This window comes from Megascapheus bottae, chromosome 18 (genome assembly GCF_031878675.1).
Source record: "Megascapheus bottae isolate mThoBot1 chromosome 18, mThoBot2.hap1, whole genome shotgun sequence".
Lineage (NCBI taxonomy): Eukaryota > Metazoa > Chordata > Mammalia > Rodentia > Geomyidae > Megascapheus > Megascapheus bottae.
In genome coordinates this window covers 47,178,318-47,195,930 of record NC_143526.1, presented here as the reverse complement: position 1 = coordinate 47,195,930, position 17,613 = coordinate 47,178,318, and the positions used below count along the sequence as shown (strand labels likewise).

Sequence of the window (17,613 nt, the reverse complement as noted above, 5' to 3'; positions counted from 1 at the left end):
ACAGCAGGCTGCCTTCAGACACTGCCTTTCTGCTCGGCCTGGCTCCCTGCCGGCCCACAGAACACAGCTCACTGAGCTCATTCTCTCTGCTGTCTGAACAGCACCTCGCTCTCATTTCCAGCTGTGTCCCAACCAACAGACACCTTAGCACATGCTCACCACGTGTGCATTGGAAGCAGACGTGCACTGTCTTCAGCGTGTGCACTGCGTGCCTGGAGACCCTAGGCCATGGCAGTCCCACAGCCCTTTCTCAAGGGACTCCGGAGAGGCTAGGAGACCTCTGTGGGTGGGCTGTCTGTGGCTTCTGCTCCTACCTGTGGAGGTCAGGGGAGATCAGGGGACACCCACAGATGTAGTTTAACTGGGAGCCCTGTAGGCTGCCTGCTTTCCCAGGCCATTCATACACACATCCCTGGAACCACAAGGGTCTGCTTCCTTCAGGAATAGAGCCAGGTGTGAGAGCGTCCAGGCACCAAAACAAGAGAAAGTGGACTAGAGCTGCAGAGCCTAGAGCAAGTCATGTTAAGGGAGGGAAGCCAAGCTCAGAGAGACAGCGCGCTTTCTTACTATATGGAAGCTAGATCTAAAATACACTGGAGCATAAGTTACACAGGACTTCAAGAATTCATTCACAGTGAGACAACGGAAGGCGCTCTTAGGAGAACTAAAGATGCATGCCTATGTGCTTCTGATCATATAAAATATCATAGAAATGCACTCTGGGAAATGGAAACAAGAGTTTTTCTTTTTCTTTGTTTTGTTGGATGTGAGGCTTGAACTCAAGGTATGGATACTATCTCGAGCATTTTTGCTCACGTCTAGTTCAATACCACTTTAAGCCACGGCTAAACTTCTGGTTTTCTGGTGGCTAATTGGAGATAACAGTCTCATGGACTCTCTTGCCCTGGCTGGCTTTGAACTGCTGTGCTCAGATCTCAGCTTCCTGAGTAACTAGGATTATAGGCATAAGCCACTGCGCCCAGCATTGTTTTTGTTTTGTTTTGTTTGTTTATCTGTCTTGTGGGGGAGTAAGGAAGGCACAGAAATGGAGGCACACAAATGCAGCAGTGGTACTCGATACTATGTGGAAAATAAGCTATATAATTTGTGGGCAGGAGGAAAAATCGGGGAGTGAGTGAGGGAAGGGATGACTCATGCAACTATAACGCCTCTACTATCTACCTTTATAATAACAGTAAGAAAGAAAAGAACTCCAGAAGCTTAAGTTAGACCTGAGGCTTGGCTCCTAGAGCAGGTGGGCAGATCGGGAATGAGGACTCCAGGCCTAAGGAGGCTGAGGGCAGCAAGCTGGCAAAGTTAGAGAAATCCTCTGTGTTGAACGCGGGGGGCCCCTGCTTCAGCCATGCATCCAGAAAACCCAAGTCAGATCACCTCTGCCAGCAGATGCCACACAGAGCCACTGGAGGGCGACTCTCAGGAAGAAAGCACTTAGGCAGCCCCAGGCTGGGCAGGAGACCCCACAGGCCAGAGCTTCCGGCTGGCAGGTGGCTGAGAGAGGGCTGTCTGCTGGGCCCCAGCCGAGACCCTGGGAAGAAAGCAGCAAAGGGAGGCCTGCCGAGTGCCAGTGAAGACAGACTTGGAAGACCCAGAGGAACTGGCAGAAGGCACAGACCTGACTGCTGTGCTGTGCTGGGGCCTTGGTCCCCCTGGGGAGAGGTCGGCGATGCCCCAGATAGGCATCAGAAGCCTGGTGATTCAGATGGGACAGCTCCATGGGAAGGGCCTGGCGGGGGCAGCGCATGGATGACGGGAGGCGAGCAGGGCTGCAAGCACCACTTGACTTTAGTCTCAGACGAAGAGATGCAAAGGTACCACTATCTTCTATGGTGCCTTGTTCGTTCCACAAAGACTTGATGGGGGCTTTCTTGAGGTCAGCTTCTCTGAGGCCACTGGGGACAGCCCAGAAGCAAAGCCACGTCTGAGAGGTCCCAGTGCCCACTGCCCAGGGCCACCCAGTTGGGAAGGCAGCTCTGGCCCCTGCCCCACCTGCAGGGTGCACGTCTGCCACATGTAAAGGGATCCAGGATGCTGAGGAGAGGAGAGGGGAAGCTGGCGTATCCTCGTGGAAGCACGCTGGGGGGTGGGTACTGCACCCCTCACTGGTTGACTTTAGAAGGGAGACTCCACCACGAGGGAGACACTCAACCTGGAAACATAACTGGAGTTGTCTAAGATGGCCAGAACCAGCTGGAACCGTGGCTTTCCTTCCTCAGGCTTGCAGAGCTATAGAACCTGATGGCGCCTGTTTGTGGTGACCAGTCAGCCACGCTTGGGCGACACCAGCGATGTGTGCGGTGCTGAAATCTCAGGCAGGGGCTGGCCAGGACATGACCTGTGTGCAAGGAGGCTGTCCAGCTGCAGTGGCTCAGCGGGAGGAGGCTGGGGCGGGGCCGGGGTCAGGCGAGCATGGCGAATACCCCCTCCCCAGAGCACAGGGCCAGCACAAAGATGAAAGCGGGGGATAATTAATGCTCTCAGGCTTGGCTTGACTACAAACCCTTTGTGGCAGCCTGAAAGAGAAAGCAATAGATGCCAGACCCACCCTGGCCTCTAGAACACCAGGACCTTTGAAATCAGAAGACATTAAAATAAAGCTCAGGGTAAAAGGACCTGGTGTTCTAGTTGCAGATTTGACATTAGATCAAAACTGAATTGCTCCTGAAAGCTGAGGCACCGGCTTATTATTTGAGGTAACCCAAGCTCACGCCATCTTCCTGGAGTGTGCCTCACGGCCGTGTGCCAGGACCCCTGTGGCAGGTGTCTCCCCAAAGGCAAAGGGTGTCGCTTGCATTTGTGCCTTCCCCCTCATTTCTGAAGGGCCCCCAGGGACCAGGCAGGACCAGGTTTCTGGTGGCAGGGGTGTGGGTGTCCTTGTCCTGTGATATCTGTGGTGAGCCGGGGACTGGGAACAAATCCCTGAGCCCCACCAGGGACAAGGTCTCTTCCAGAGGGCCCAGTACCAGGTGAAGCGAGCTGGTTCGAGGCTGCGGTCTCACCTGGGGGAGAAGCTAGCTTCTTCCCAGGGGTTGGGTGGAAGGAAGCGTGCAGCTTCTACTCGGGGCCAGGCTCCCACACCCCTCCCGTGCCCTGCCCGGATTCACGGCTCACATCAGCTTTAGTTAACAACCCACTCCCGCAGGCTGACTCGGAGACATGCGGAGCCGGGAGCTGAGCCTGCCTGGGTCGGAAATTGGGTGCACTGAGTCGTGAAGCCCCATGGCTGCCACAGCGCTCAGCTGGGTCTGCGTTCTAGGAAGGGGCCGGTCTTCACCCTTCCCGGGGCCTGTGCTGGAGGAAATCTGCATGCTAGGGCGCCCAAAGCAACCGAGGAGCTGGTACTTGGCCGCTGCTCCATTGGGCTGTGCCCAGGAGGAGATGAGAGGCTGCTTTGCCAAAAGCACTAATGTGCGGGCAACCCCCGGTGCTGGCGTGTTCCGCTCTGCTCACCGTCCTGTGTAGCAGTGCTGCTAACTTCCGCCAGCAGCCTAGTCCGCCTCCTAATTAAAGGTGTTAATTAGCACAAATGAGTCAACCTCAGCAAACTAGTCAGCCAGGCGACAGGTATGTGAAACACTTGGGGATGGACATGGGTGGGGGAGGTGCAGCGCGTTTTGCCACCCAAGGGAGTCCTCGGCCACCAGGCAGGGGACACTTCCACAGGAGAGCCCCAAGCTGGTGGGAAGACAGAAGCATCAACACTCTCAAATATTTACAAGCACCATTTCTTATGCACTCAACGCCACCCACGTCTTGGTCAGGTCTGCCGGGCCTTCTGCACAAGCTCACCCAGCCCTGTGCCTGCCTCTGGCCCTGGGCATGATGCCCACAATGTTACCACCGGAGAGGCTGGCAGCCCTGCCCCAGCTCCGCCTGCATGTGGGTGTCGTGCAGCTCCTTCAAGCGCAGCAGCAGCGGTTCCAGGTTTTCCCCGGTCAGGGCCGACAGGGCGATCACGTCCCGCCCCAAGTAGGCCTGGAGCTGGGCCAGATGGGCTGGCGCCTGGGGGAGATCAATCTTATTTGCGATGATCTCGTGAGGTCTCTTGGCCAGGCCTTCTTCGTACTTCTCTAGTTCATACTTTAAGTCCTCCACCTGAGTCCACGGCTCTGGCAGAGAAAGATCCACCACGAACAGGAGAAAGAGGCAGCGCTCAATGTGCCGCAGGAAGCTGAGCCCCAAGCCCTTGTTCCGGTGGGCGCCCTGGATGATGCCTGGGATATCAGCCACTGCAGGACACGAGAGCGCACGGTCACTGCCAGGACCCCGGCTGCCCGAGGCACCTCGATGACCTTAACCTGGGGGGCTCAGGGGGGGGCTGGAGCCTCTCCAGGCCAAGCCCTGCCTTCTCAAGACTCTCTTCAGGAACACCCTAATCTCAAGTAATTCGTCTACCTGGTGACTCGGCACCCCAGACTGCAGACACCCCAGCAAACACTCTGGGACACTTGGGTGGCGAGCTGGAAGACAGATCAGTCTAATGAGGAACGCTGAACACCGCCTGATTCAAAAAAGGGAAAATGGCTTCCTGCACTCCATGAATAATTTGATTACCGATAAAAATCATTATGGAGTACTTTGCAAATATAAAGTGCTATACAAATAACCTTACCAGCAGGCTTACTATTTTTAATGGGTACATTATCTTCTGGAAAAACTTTTCTTCTCTCAAAATGGTACAGGGAAAGCTTTTTAAATCACATGCTGTCTGCATGGCTGAGGCTAAGGCTGTTGAACTCCAAGATGAAGAGAATAAAAACAGAGAAAAGAAGCCCCTCCTCAGGCTCCAGATCTGAACTCATATTTCCGAGCCTAAGGATTCCTGCGTGGGAGGGGAGGGGCTCCAAATTCTGATACAGAATAGACTAAAATACTTCCAATAAGGAAAAACATATTACATTTTAAACAGGAAGCTAAATTTAGGAGTTACATAATGATTTCCCTGGGCCCCTGGATCGTGTAAAGCCAGACTGTGGTGGGATTCTGGAAGTTCTACCTGCTAACTGTTGGTGGTCTTCGTAGTGCACAATCCCCACGTGGGGCTTCAAGGTGGTAAACGGGTAGGAAGCCACGGCAGGCTTTGCATTCGAAATGGCTCGGAGCAGGGAGGACTTCCCTGCATTGGGGAATCCGACCTGGAAGGCAAGGTCAAGGCTGGGGCGGGGGTAGGGCCTGGCAAGGGCGTGTGCAGCCACTGCACACAGGACAGGAAGGGTGGGCGCAGAGCCGCTGTCACTGGACCCACCATGCCAGCGTGGGCCATGGTCTTGAGCTCCAGGAAGAGGACTCGCTCCTGGCCTGGCTCTCCAGGGGTGCACGTTAAGGGCGCGCGGTTGTCATTGGCCAGGAAAAAGCGGTTTCCTTTCCCTCCTGCCCCACCCAGGGCAGCGATGTACTCATCTCCTGGGCTGGACAAGTCGGCCACCACTTCTGTCCCCTCCTTCACCAGCGTGCCCACTGGGACCTGAAAAGCAGCAGTCCATCAAGCTCATGTGACGTTTCGCCAGGGAGGCGGGATGGGACGCCACAGCCCCTCCCCTCAAGGATGGGGCAGATCTTCTGGGGGTGGTCCTGCCTGAGAACCACACCCCACGTGCTGTTCTACCCACGGGAGGCGGCTGGTCACATGGCCGTCACACTTACACTGACCTATAATCCCAGCCAGCACTTGGGAAGCAGAGGCAGGAAGATCTGAAGCTGGCGACCTGCCACACAGCAGGCCTGACTAAAAACAAAGGCAAACTGCCCAAGTAGCCTTTTCAGTGCTTCTGAAACTTCAGCTCAGCTGAAGCACCGGGGAAAAGGCAGGGCGGGAGGATGGGAGCCCACGTGCCCTGCGGGCTTCCTCCTGTGCGTAGCCCCGGGATGGGGGCGTCCACACCTCTGCCTCAGACCTGCTCCCCCCTCGCTTACCTGGATGTACAGCACAGCTCCGCCTCGTCCAGAGCAGTTGCTGCTGCCGCCATCTTCCCCATCAAAACCCTTATACAGGGACAGCACTGCGGACAGGGACTTGACCTGCTGGTCAACTAGAGCGAGAGCAAGGGCGTTCAGAGCCTTGGCACAAGACAGCCCAGCTGGATGAGGCTCACACACGTCACCCTAGCTGCTCAGGAGGCCGGGACACGGGGCTCAGGTTGAAGCCAGCCTAGGCAGGAAAGTCTGTGAGACTCGTATCTCCAATTATCGCCAAAAAAACCCCCTCAGTGAAGCTGTGGCTCAAGTGGCAGAGGCTAGCCTTGCGCACAAAAGCTCAGGTACAATACCTAGGCCCTGAGTCTAAGCCCCAGAACTAGCCTACCTGCACACACCCACACACGCTCAAAGCAACCTTCAAATGTGTGTGGACATGTGGAATGCAGCTGTAGCAGAGGTTCCGATTTTAAAGAAAGCGCTGTCATTTCTGGAGAGTCTGAAGTCACTCACAACGCCATCATAATTAAACAACAGCAGGGCTGGGTTTGGTGGAGCGCACCTGCAACCCCAGCCCTTGGGAAGCTGAGAAAAGAGAATTTTGAGGTTCAAGGCCAGCCTTGGCTTTATAGCCAGATCCCATCTCAAAAATAAAACCAGATACAATAAAACAAAATGCTATATATTTTTGTTATACCCTACTGTGAACACATCTACTCCCAGCTTACTCACAGCCTTTGAGGCTGGGACTGTGCTGGCCACAACAGTAGTTATAGCTTTCACCCTCTGACATCTGTCACCATGTTCAGTTCTTGAGACTAAAAACAACAACAACAACGAAGATGGAGACACCAATACCACATGTTTTCTCTCCTATGAGAAGCTCGATCTAATATACATGAGAACATGATAAATTATCCAGGGCTCTAGACATTCACACCCCGTGAGATCAAAGGAGGATTCTCTTAGGAGAGGAACGCTAAAGTACAATGCCTATGTGCCTCTGAGCATGTAAAATAATATTTATCAAAATGAACTCTAGGAAACAGAAACTTTTTTTGCAGCTTTTGTTTTCTTTTGTCTTGTCTGTTTATCTGTCTGTGGACTCACTAGATACTATGTTGAAAATAAACTGCACTATCTGTAGGTAGGAAAAATTGGGAAAGAGTGAGGGAAGGGGTTACACTGTCCAAAAAAAACATACTCATTACCTGACTTACGCAACTGTAACTGCTTTGTATATCATCTTTATAAAAACAATTTAACTGAAACAACTCTCAATAGCATCTGAAGTTCAGTTACTCTTCTGCTGTTCATGAGCATTCTGTTACAAAAATGACTGGGACACATCAAGCTCTGGTGGGTGCTGAACTGGGCCTTGAGCTTAGGTCTGGAGGCTGGGTGTTCCACTCAAGGACAGTGAAAAAGTTAAAGCTCTGTTTTGGCTTTCTTGGTGGTTAATTGGAGATAACAGCCTGATGGACTTTCCTTTTTGAAAAAGGGCTGGCTTCAAACCTCGATCCTCAGATCTCAGCCTACTGATAGCTAGGATTACTGGCGTGAGCCATCGCCCTGGGCTCCACAGCCAGCTTTTCATGCAGAAGCACATCAGGACACGACCACCATCTGGGATGGGCTCGGGCCCCTCCCCGGCCGCCCCCAGGGGACGTGCCTCTCAGGATGATGTGGCCACCATTGCCGCCGTCCCCACCGTCGGGTCCTCCAAACTCCTTTCGGGGCTCACTGTGGAAGCAGCTTAGACCAGAACCTCCATTTCCTCCTCGAACCAACACCCTGCGCTGGTCAACGAAGTATCTTTTCTACAGAAAGCACAGGGCACTACCTGAAGCCTCCAACAAAACACAAGCCTCTTGAAATATACCTTCACCCACTGAACTCAACAGTTCACCCTGATGGCTGACCTTTACGAAGACCCAAAGACAGACCCCAGTGGGCTATGTGTGGTGAGTCTGAAGCTAGCAGGGGCTACCCAGCCAGTCCATCTCAACAGAAAGGCAGTTCCCACAGGTCACTAAAGTTGCAGGATGAATAGCCTCAGTGCAGACAAGAAGTGGGGGGCTCGTATAGAAAACCGGCCCCAAGCTTGGTGTTTGTTAGTTTGTTTTTTAATGTCCGGGGTCCCGGGGCTTGAACTCGGGTCTGTGCTTCCTGGGCAGGTGCTCTCCCATTTGTACCATGCTTCTAGCAGCTGATGGGGTTCTTAGAGATTTCTCTTCAGGCCCTGAAGGCAGGCACAGGCAGCTAAAGAATCAGAACTATCAAATAAGTAGCTATTGCCAGGTGCTGGTATAATCCTATCTATTCATGAGGCTGAGGATCCTGGTTCACGGCCAGCCCAGGCAGGGAAGTCTGTGAGAGTCTTACCTCCAATTAACCACCAGAAAACCAGGGGTGGTGGCATTGCTCAAAGTGGTAGAGTGCTAGGCGTGAACAAAAAAAAGAGCTCAGGGGCTGGGAGTGTGGCCTAGTGGTAGAGTGCTTGCCTAGCATGCATGGAGACCTGGGTTCGATTCCTCGGTACCACATACATAGAAAAAAGCCAGAAGTGGTGCTATAGCTCAGCTCTAGCCTTGAGAAAGTCCAAGGACAGTGCTCAGGCCCCGAGTTCAAGCCCCAGGACTGGCAAAAAAAAAAAAAAAAGGCTCAGCAACAGTGCCCAAGCCCTGAGTTTAAGCCCAACAACTGAAAAAAAAAAGTAATAAATAATTGAATATCAGACTAGGCTAGTATTTAATGAATGTCAGCATGCACGGTGCACGCTCACAGGACTGGTGCACTTGCTTTTTTCCTTTTTGTAGGAAGGTTTGAAGACAGGGCCTCACATGTTAGGAAGGTGCTCTACTGCTGAGCCATCCCTCTGGCCCATTTTTTTGCTGGCTGCTTTTGAGATGGGGTCTCACTTCATCCCGGGGAACCGGCCTGGACTGAAAACCTCCTGTTTTAGGCTTCTCACCAGGGCAGGGATGATAGGCCTACAGCATTTTAGCTTTCTTCTATTGGGATGGCATCTTGCAGAGTTTTCTGCCCAGAACTGTGAACTTGTCCATTTCAACCTCCCAGGTAGCGTAAGATGACAGGTATATGCCACTGCACCCGGCAGGGGGTTGAGATGGGGTTTTTTGATTTTTTTTTTTGCCTTCTGGTCTTGAACTGTGACTATGATCCTCCTATTCTCAGCCTCTCAAGAAGCTAAGGGTACAGGCACAAGCCATTGGGCACCCAGAAGTACCTCCTTCTCACAGGTCTTTATAGAAGACAGGCAGCTAGGGTCTTTCAGCCACCACAGTCCTCGCCTGGACTCATGCCATCTGTACTTCCATCCAATAGGCGCAAAGATGTTTTTGTTTTTAAAGAAGACACACAATCTGAGAGCATAGTTGAGTGGCACAGCATTTATCTACTACACTCTAGGCCCTAGATTTAAGCCCCAGCACCACCAAAATGAACACACACAAGCAAAAATCAATCAATCAATCAAGTATTTTAGGATTTTCCTACCACTTGAACAAACTTTGAAATGCTATCGCAAAGCTCACTCACTGTGTAACAGAAGCCAGTGGGGAGCCTGGGAAGACAGAGCTTAGGTCCAAGGTTGGAAGGGGAAGAGGAGATGGCAGACACCTCTGCCAGGCAGTTGGCCCTCCACATGCTCATGTGAAGAGAGCCTCTCTTCCAGAGGAAAATGAGGGGCCAATGCTTGGACCTGCTGGAACTGGTCACAGAGCATCATGCTTTAAACAGAAGGTTCTCGTCAGCAGAATAGGAACCTACAACCAAAGGCCTCCTTCCAGAGGTTTAAACTAGAACTATTTATTCATACGAAAGAAACACCTAGCCAGGTGCCAGGGGCTCATGCTTATAATCCCAGCTGCTCAGGAGGCTGAGAGCTGAGGACGGTCGTTTAAAACTGTTCCCTGGCAGAAGAGTCCATCAGACTCCAGTAAATTACCAAAAAAAAAGCCAGAAGTAGAGCTGAGGCTCAAGTAGTAGAGTTTTAGTCTTGAGCAAAGGAAGCTCAGGGACAATGCCCAGGACCTCAGTTCAAGCCTCAGTTCTGAAAAAAACAAACAAACAAAACAAAACAGAAAGGAAGGAAGGAAAGAAGGAAGGGAAAGAATCGCTGGACGAGTGGCAAACCTGATGCTCAGCTAGTTACTGGTGAGTAGCCAGGCCTTGACACGCCTGGGGCGAGCAATGCCACGCTTTGGAGGCTGAAGCCTGCTCCATGCACATGATTCTCAGCACACAGGCTCTGGCTCAGGAAGCTCTGTGTGGCCCTTGGCCAGCAGTTAGGACATAGGACAGATGACCGCCTGCTGTCCTCTCAGGGGAGCTGCAGGGGCTCTAGGCTTCGACTCACCAGTTTCTTCTCAGAGAGTGGCTTCTTCCCGGGAGGCTCCCGATGCTTAGCGTGGTCCACACAGCCCACGGAGAGTGGCCGGCACGAGGCCTGCTCTGGAAGGAGCAGGCCAGGCTTGAGACCAGCCGAGGGGCTGGGAGCCCACTGAGCTACGCCCTCCAGCACGGGGCGAAGGCAGGCTGGGAAAAGCCTGGCAGGAATCATGGTTCCTAGGAGAAGTCACATGGTAGTGAGACACCAGCTACACGGACCAAAGCTAGAGCTAAGTGCCCAGTCCATGGTGAAGCTGAATGTGGGTCAGACACGGACAGATGGACGGATGGACTTTCTCGACCCTGAGGTATACAGGGTCCCCTGGAGCCCATTAGCCTACGTTAGAGCTGGGGCAGGTTCGGTTATTAAATCTTTCGTAACACTGGATGGATTGCCCAGGGAGATATCAAATATCTTCCCAGGAAAAATACTCAGAGGGGATCTAAACCTCAAGTGCCATCCCTTCAGCATGAAACGACAATGCCCATTTGCCAGCTGCTATCATGTGTGCGCTCTTGTTAAAGCAGCTCAAGGTGGCTCCCACGCTGGAATGTGGGATGCTAGCAAGGGCGCCCCAGCACCTAGACTTTGGACCCACAGGAGGCTGCCTGTGCATGCCGCTTCACAGCTCATGTGGAGGTGAGGTGCGCTGGCCCAGGCTACACATGAGGGCCACGCTGTGATGCTCAGTGCAGTACCTGATTTTTCTCTCCAACACCAAGCTCCTGCACCCTCCTGCCTTCCTGAGGCAGGGGCGAAGGAGGGCCTACCCAGGCCTGCTCAGTCCCTTGGAGACTTCTGGGCAGCACTTGGTGAGAAATGGCCTACAGAAAGGCCAGGCCAGGCCTGAAGCTTGGCCTTGTACCTGGTGCCACCCTCCAGCTAAAGGCCACAGCAAGTGGTCACACCCATGTGGTAAAGCTGCCACAAAATCCTTTGCCCAGAGTCTAGAAAGCTCCCAGGAGAGTGGACGGACCCGGGGACATGCTGAGAATCCTGCAGGCCTGCGCTCCTGATGGGCCTCTTCCATGTGTGCCCCTGCCCAGCCCTTTCAGGGCTTTTATAACAAACGGGGAGCCCCATGAGGGTCTCTCCCGGCAGGAGGGTCCACATCCAACCACGCACACACCCTACCCTCCACTGAAGAAGGACCCTCAGCCTTTCCTTGATCCTCTGCCCTTAGCCCTTGGCAGCTCAGTCCCACAACTGCACAGCCTCATTCCCACTGGACCTGCGACAGGGCTCCACTCAAGCCACTGCGGCAGGTGGTTCCCCCTTGGTGGCCCGTGGCTATGAGCCCTTTGAGCAGACTGGACCTGCCTGGCCATCTCCCAGCTGTCAGGCGCTCTCAAGCCACACGGGACCTTGTTCTTCATAAACCATCAATTTATTCATGTGCATGTTCATGGTTTCTTGGTGTAGCTGATGAACTATTATTTTCTTTTAGGAAGTATTAGGGTTTGAATATAAGACCTGGTGCTTATAATGCAGGCATTCTACCACTTGAGCCACAATCTTTGTCCCTTTTGCTTTAGCTTTTTTCTTTTTTTTGCCAGTCCTGGGGCTTGAACTGAGGGCCTGGGCACTGCCCTTGGGCTTTTCCCTCAAGGATAGCCTTCTACCGCTTGAGCCACAGCACCACTTTTGGCTTTTTCTATGTATGTGGTACCAAGGAATCAAGCCTGGGTCTTCATGCATCCTAGGCAAGCACTCTACCACTAGGCAACGCTCAGGGTTGGGGTCTTTTGAACTTTTGACAGGGAATCCCATGTTTCAGGGCTTTCACAAAGGTGAGAAACAGCACTCATAAGTGACGAGGGCTCCACACTGGACCCTGCCACTGTTGTTCTAGAAAATGTTGAGCTCTTCAGTGCTGGCCCATAGAAATGTGGCCAAAGGGCTGGGAGTTTGGCCTAGTGGTAGAATGCTTGCCTAGCATGCATGAAGACCCAGGTTCGATTCCTCGGTACCACATACATAGAAAAAAAAACCCAGAAGTGGTGCTGAGGCTCAAGTGGTAGAGCTCTAGCCTTGAAGCCCAGGTCTGGCAAAGAAAAACAACAAAAAAAAGAAATGTGGCCAGATGGGCCAGGAGTTTGGCCTAGTGGTTAAAGTGCTTGCCTAGCATGCGCCAAGACCCCGGTTTGATTCCTTGGTACCACATACATGGAAAAAAGCTGGAAGTGGTCCTGAGACTCAAGTGGTAGAGCTCTAGCCTTGAGAAAGTCCAAGGACAGTGCTCAGGCCCTGAGCTCAAGCCCAGGACTGGCAAAAAAAAAAAAAAATGTGGCCAGAAATCTCATCTGAATCTCTCATATGGATTACAAGTGCATTCCTTGGTGTGGGGCACGATGGTGCTTGCACTCAGCACTTGAGAGGATCTGGAACTGGAGGCCAGCCTGGGCTGCAGTCCAAGGACATACAAGCCCGAGGGACACAGTGCGACGCTGTCTCAAAGAGCCAAGGCTGGGAGCTGACCGCGTGGCTCAAGTGGTAGAGGGCCAGCTGTGGGCAGAAAAGCAACCAAGAACACAGGCCTGCAGCGCAACCCGCCAGGGGTCGGGGGGGCCAAGGCGGCGCGCTCTCCCCCCGCGCCCCGGGGAAGGTCTGCGCCCCGCCCGGCCGCTCCCCGCCGGGGGGAAGGAGGGTCCGGGGCCAAGGCGGCGCGCTCTCCCCCCGCGCCCCGCCCGGCCCCGCCCGGCCCGACCCCCGCTCTGCCCCGCCCGGCCGCTCCCCGCGGGCGGCGGGATCGGCTCTGTCCTCACACCCGGCTCCGGGGCCGCCCGGGCGAGCGTGGACCGTCACGGGAAACGCAACGCCCGGTGCGTCCACGGGTGAGTCAACGGCCGGCGACACTCGCGGACCCCTCACTCGCCGGGCCCCCGCCCGCACCCCGCGCGATCGCACCCACCAGCTCGCAGCCTCGACTTCCGGGGCGCCCGCCGCAGCGGACTGCTTCCGGGGCGGACTTGGCCGCGCCTGCGCAGAACCCCGACCTCGAGGCCGCGCGGCTCGGGCGCCCCCTGCCGTCCGCGCGGGGCCTGCAGGGCGGGCCCGGGCCCCGGTCCCTCCCCGCCGCCCCCCCGGGCGCGGCACCCCACAAACAGACAAGCAGACAACCAGACGGACTCGACCTGCCCGGGCAACGGAGGCGGTGGCCGGAACGGTTTAATGAGATGGGAAGGCCGTCCGTGGGGTGGCGCGAGGCCGGGCCTGGCCAGGCCCCGCCCCGCCGGCCAGGCCCCGCCCCTCCCGCCCAGGCCCCGCCCCTCCCGCCCAGGCCCCACCCCGCCGGCCAGGCCCCGCCCCGCCCCGCCCCTCCCGCCCGGCCGGCCGCGGGGAGGAAGACAGCAGCGGCAGCAGCAGCAGCTTCCACTGGGAGAACCACACAGAAGGGCCAGGAACGGCCGGCCTCACGCTCCCGCGACAGCGCACAGAACGGACGAAACGTTAAGCAAACATTCTGTTAGTAATCGTTGAATATATTAACACCAAAATCATGTATAAATTAAGGAACAAATGTACAAACTATTTCACAAAGTGCTTTTTAAAATATATACACAACATTCAAGAAATTCTTAATGTAAGACAACTCAGACTGCAGTGTGGGGTGATTTTTTAAGTGGCCTTTTCTTTGCAGAAAGTATTCACACAGTGCTTAAAATTAAAACGCGCGCGGGCACAGGCAGGCGCACACACACACACACACACACACACACACGCACGCACACAGCAGAGGCCCAGACTGGCCAGGAGCAAATCTACTTTCACAGTTCTCTAGAATACGTAACGTCTTCAGTGGGTAATTTCAGTCTCTTGAGTTTGCAAATTAGTTGTGTAGACACTTCCAGAAAGAAAAGGAAGCTGGGACAGATCACTCCCTAAACGAAACGCTAATAACGCTAATGTTTCTGTCGTTTAGCAATTAAGAACTCTCATTTCTGAAACTTAGTAAATACGGACATACGAATTTTCAAGCCCTTATCAGTGAGAAGGGTTTTTAAACCCTACGCCTACAAAATGTTTATGTGGCCATGCAAGCTGATGCGCCTGCAGCAGGGGTGAATGCTTTAGAACATTCTCACAGAATGTGCAGACACCAGTCGGCCAGAGTCTGCACCTGACCTTACCTTGTCATCCTGCTCCACACAGCCCAGCAAAAGCTGTCCAGACTCACTCGAGCAAGAACACAAAGAAGGGCTTTTACATCAGAAAGCACTCAAGCCTAGATAGGTGACCAGTTTTCCATAAAACCTTGCAACATAAAACTGATCAATTTAAGAAAAACATCATCCCCTCACAGGCACAGTGGCTGTCGCCTATAATCCTAGCTACTCAGGATGCTGAGAGCTGAGGATCAAGGTTCAACACCACACCGGGCATAAAAGGACCTGAGACTCTTATCTCCAATTAACCTCTAGAAAATGGGAAGTGGGGCTTGGCTCAAGCATAGGGCAGTAGCCTTGAGCTGAAGAGCACAGGGACAGCACCCAGGCTGAGTTCAAGCCTCATAACCCACAAGAAAAAAAAAAAGGAGCAGAAGCATGGCCTACTGGTAGAGCGCTTGCCTAGCATGCACGAAGGCCCAGCTTCAACCCCTCAGTAGTACATACATAGAAAAAGCTAGAAGTAGTGCTGTGGCTCAAGTGGTAGACCTCTAGGCTTGAGAGAGCCCAAGGACAGTGCTCGGGCCCTGAGTTCAAGCCCCAAAACTGGCCAAAAAAAAAGAAAGAAAAAAAAGAAAAGCATCAGTTCCAGTAGGCCTTGCACCTCATCTGGATAGCAACATTTGTCCTAAGATTTAACAACGAATTCATAGTAAATTTGGCTATTATTAAGTAAAAGTTGATTAAATGGACATTTTTTTCCTTTGACCATAACTTCCCAAGTTTGTACAGAATTGAAGCTGAATGTTCTAGGGATGTAAAAGTTACTCAGATGTCACTATATAAAATCTTTTTGTTTCTAAGAACACAGTAATGTTACTGGGGCTTTTTAAAAACTGGGCTGTGAAGTTGAAACAGCCACTAAAAGGAAGGAACAGCTGCTTGGAAACGAACAGGTCCCAGGAGAAATAACAAAAATAAGCAACTTGCCACTGTTTGGAAACTGGTATGATAATTAAACTATGTATCAATTTCAATTGGGAATATTAAACACTCAAATTCTAGAAATGACACCAGACAAGGAAGTGCGGTTTTTGACGGCCCAGTGGGAGAGGTGCCTGGCCCTCCGTGCTCCATGCCAGGGACGGGCTGGTCGGGAACACATGGACACACTGACCCCTCAGCACTCTCTAACACAAAGACGCAGACCTTTGCAGGTAACAGGAATTGGCGACAGACAAGGGCAAGCTCTAAAAAGCATGAGTCACAGTCCTCCAGATGAAGCATGCTGTCCTTGTCACCCCAGAGCAGACGCTGGTCTAAGACACAGGTTTTCCCAGCTGCACAGAGGCTTGGGAAGAGGTGGCCCTCAGGGCTGTGCATCCAGCTCTACACAACCAGTTCAAGAAACCACCCAGCCCGGTTGCGGGTGGCTCATTTCTGTGACCCTAGCTACGCAGGAGGCTGAGGAGGCTGAGATGTGAGGATTGTGGTTCAAGGCCAGCCTGGGCACTAAAGACGATGAGACTCATCTCCATTCACCTATCTCCAATTCACCACCAGAAAACCGGAAGTGGCACTGTGCTAGCCTGGAGCAAAAAGCTTAGGACACCACACAGGCCCAGAGTTCAAGCCCCACGTCTGGCACAGAAAAAGAAAAAGCCAGGCACCAGTGGCTCACGCCTGTAATCCTAGCTACGCAGGAGGCTGAGAGCTGAGGATGGAGCTCAGTAGCCACAGCGGGGAGGGGGCGGGGAGTGGCAGGAAAGTCCGTGAGACTCTCCAGTTAACCATAGAAAAAGCTGGACGTGCAACTGTGGTTCAAGTGGTAGGGTGCTAGCCTTGAGCAAGAGGAGCTCAGGGACAGGGCCCGAGCCCAGAGCCTGAGCTCCAGGACTGGCAAAAAACAAACCAAATCAAACCAAAGCAAAAAACCAAAAACCTGTGGCAACCATCCCAAGAGGAAGCGAGGCCAGGTGGGGTACAAATGTGCAGACCGTCTTTAGATAATACCCCATTCCTGGGCACAGAACACGGATGATAAAATGAACCCCAAAGCTAGCTAAGGAACACAGAGGAAGGGGAAAGGGACAAGAAAGGAGCCTCTCTCCACACTGACAAACAACACTACACACAGCACCAAGGGTGTTATGCCATCCCAGCGCCGCTCCGGCCAGCGGTACCACTGGCGTCACACCCAGCATGAAATGAGCACGCTTCACATGCAGATATGGCACTGGGGGCAGGGTGGCTGCACGCTGCAGTTCTGAGAACTGCCACTGGCCTGTCCATTCACCGACGGACGAGTAATGCAAGGGCGCCAACGAGCACGCTTGTTCCTTATTGCTGGTAGTTTCCATACTGGCCCTGGAAGAGACGGAGGCACAGGTTACACCTTTCTGCTCCAGGGTAATAGGCTCTATCCGCTGCAAGGACAGACCAACCACCAGAGGTTCAAAGGAGGGAGCAGGCAGCCCCCGCTCCAACCCCACGACCGGGCTCTTCACTCAGTCAAGTTCCCAGGCCCTGAGCTCCTGTGAATGCAGCAGGGCCCAAGCACCACCATCCGGCATGCTCGGGGGCACAGGTCAGACCGCAGCCTGTGTCTGGCAGGGCCTCAGCAACAAGCTCACACTTGAACCACTGCCCTGAGGGAAAGGTACTTGGAAGATGCTGTCCACAAGGACGCTGCCATCTGCCTTGTGACCGGAGGGGCTACAGGACACCAGGCCTTGGGTCGTGAGGGGGCTGGGAGGAGAAGGGTATGGGATGTGACCAGAGGCCAAGTCGTAGTGTGGGCTTCTGGGGACCTCGGTGACCTATGCCCTTACACTCAGAGCTGGCAGCCCCAGCCAACAGGTCTCCTGCGGCTTCCCAGGATGGGGACACACCCCACCAGAGCTCTGCAGCCAGGGGGCTCCAATCTGGTGCCAAAGCTCTCGGTGAGTGGCATGTGGCGGTGTGCCTGGCCGTCAGAACCCGGGCAGGGGGGTGAGGTGTGGCCAAGATGCCAGGGCTGTGAGAAGGTCGAGGCCAGGCATGACAGTGGGCAGAGGGCTCAGCCTGAGGGCAGGGTCTACGTGCCATCCACGGCCCTCGAGGGACTCGCCAGCGCGCACCTGGCCAACCGCCCAGGCAGAGACCCAAGGCCACGTGAACCCA

At 53.9% G+C, this 17,613-nt stretch overlaps 2 protein-coding genes across 2 annotated transcripts in view; both read right to left on the bottom strand.

The window, feature by feature from the left end:
* Positions 1-3,727: 3,727 nt before the first annotated feature.
* Positions 3,728-12,832, bottom strand: Mtg2 (mitochondrial ribosome associated GTPase 2). The gene is made up of 6 exons (XM_090352606.1): positions 10,313-12,832; positions 7,604-7,751; positions 5,932-6,047; positions 5,264-5,482; positions 5,015-5,153; positions 3,728-4,247 (listed from the first exon to the last, which is right to left on the bottom strand). The coding sequence occupies exons 1-6, from the start codon at positions 10,514-10,516 to the stop codon at positions 3,853-3,855; spliced, it is 1,221 nt and encodes a 406-aa protein (XP_090208732.1). The 5' UTR covers positions 10,517-12,832; the 3' UTR covers positions 3,728-3,852.
* A 3,214-nt stretch (positions 12,833-16,046) lies between these two features.
* The window catches only part of Ss18l1 (SS18L1 subunit of BAF chromatin remodeling complex), a 22,295-nt gene continuing 20,728 nt past the window's right edge, over positions 16,047-17,613 (bottom strand). Inside the window, exon 11 of the mRNA XM_090352605.1 lies at positions 16,047-16,818. Within this exon, the coding sequence (XP_090208731.1) occupies positions 16,792-16,818 (27 nt within the window). The 3' untranslated portion in view covers positions 16,047-16,791. The remainder of the gene's footprint in view (positions 16,819-17,613) is intronic.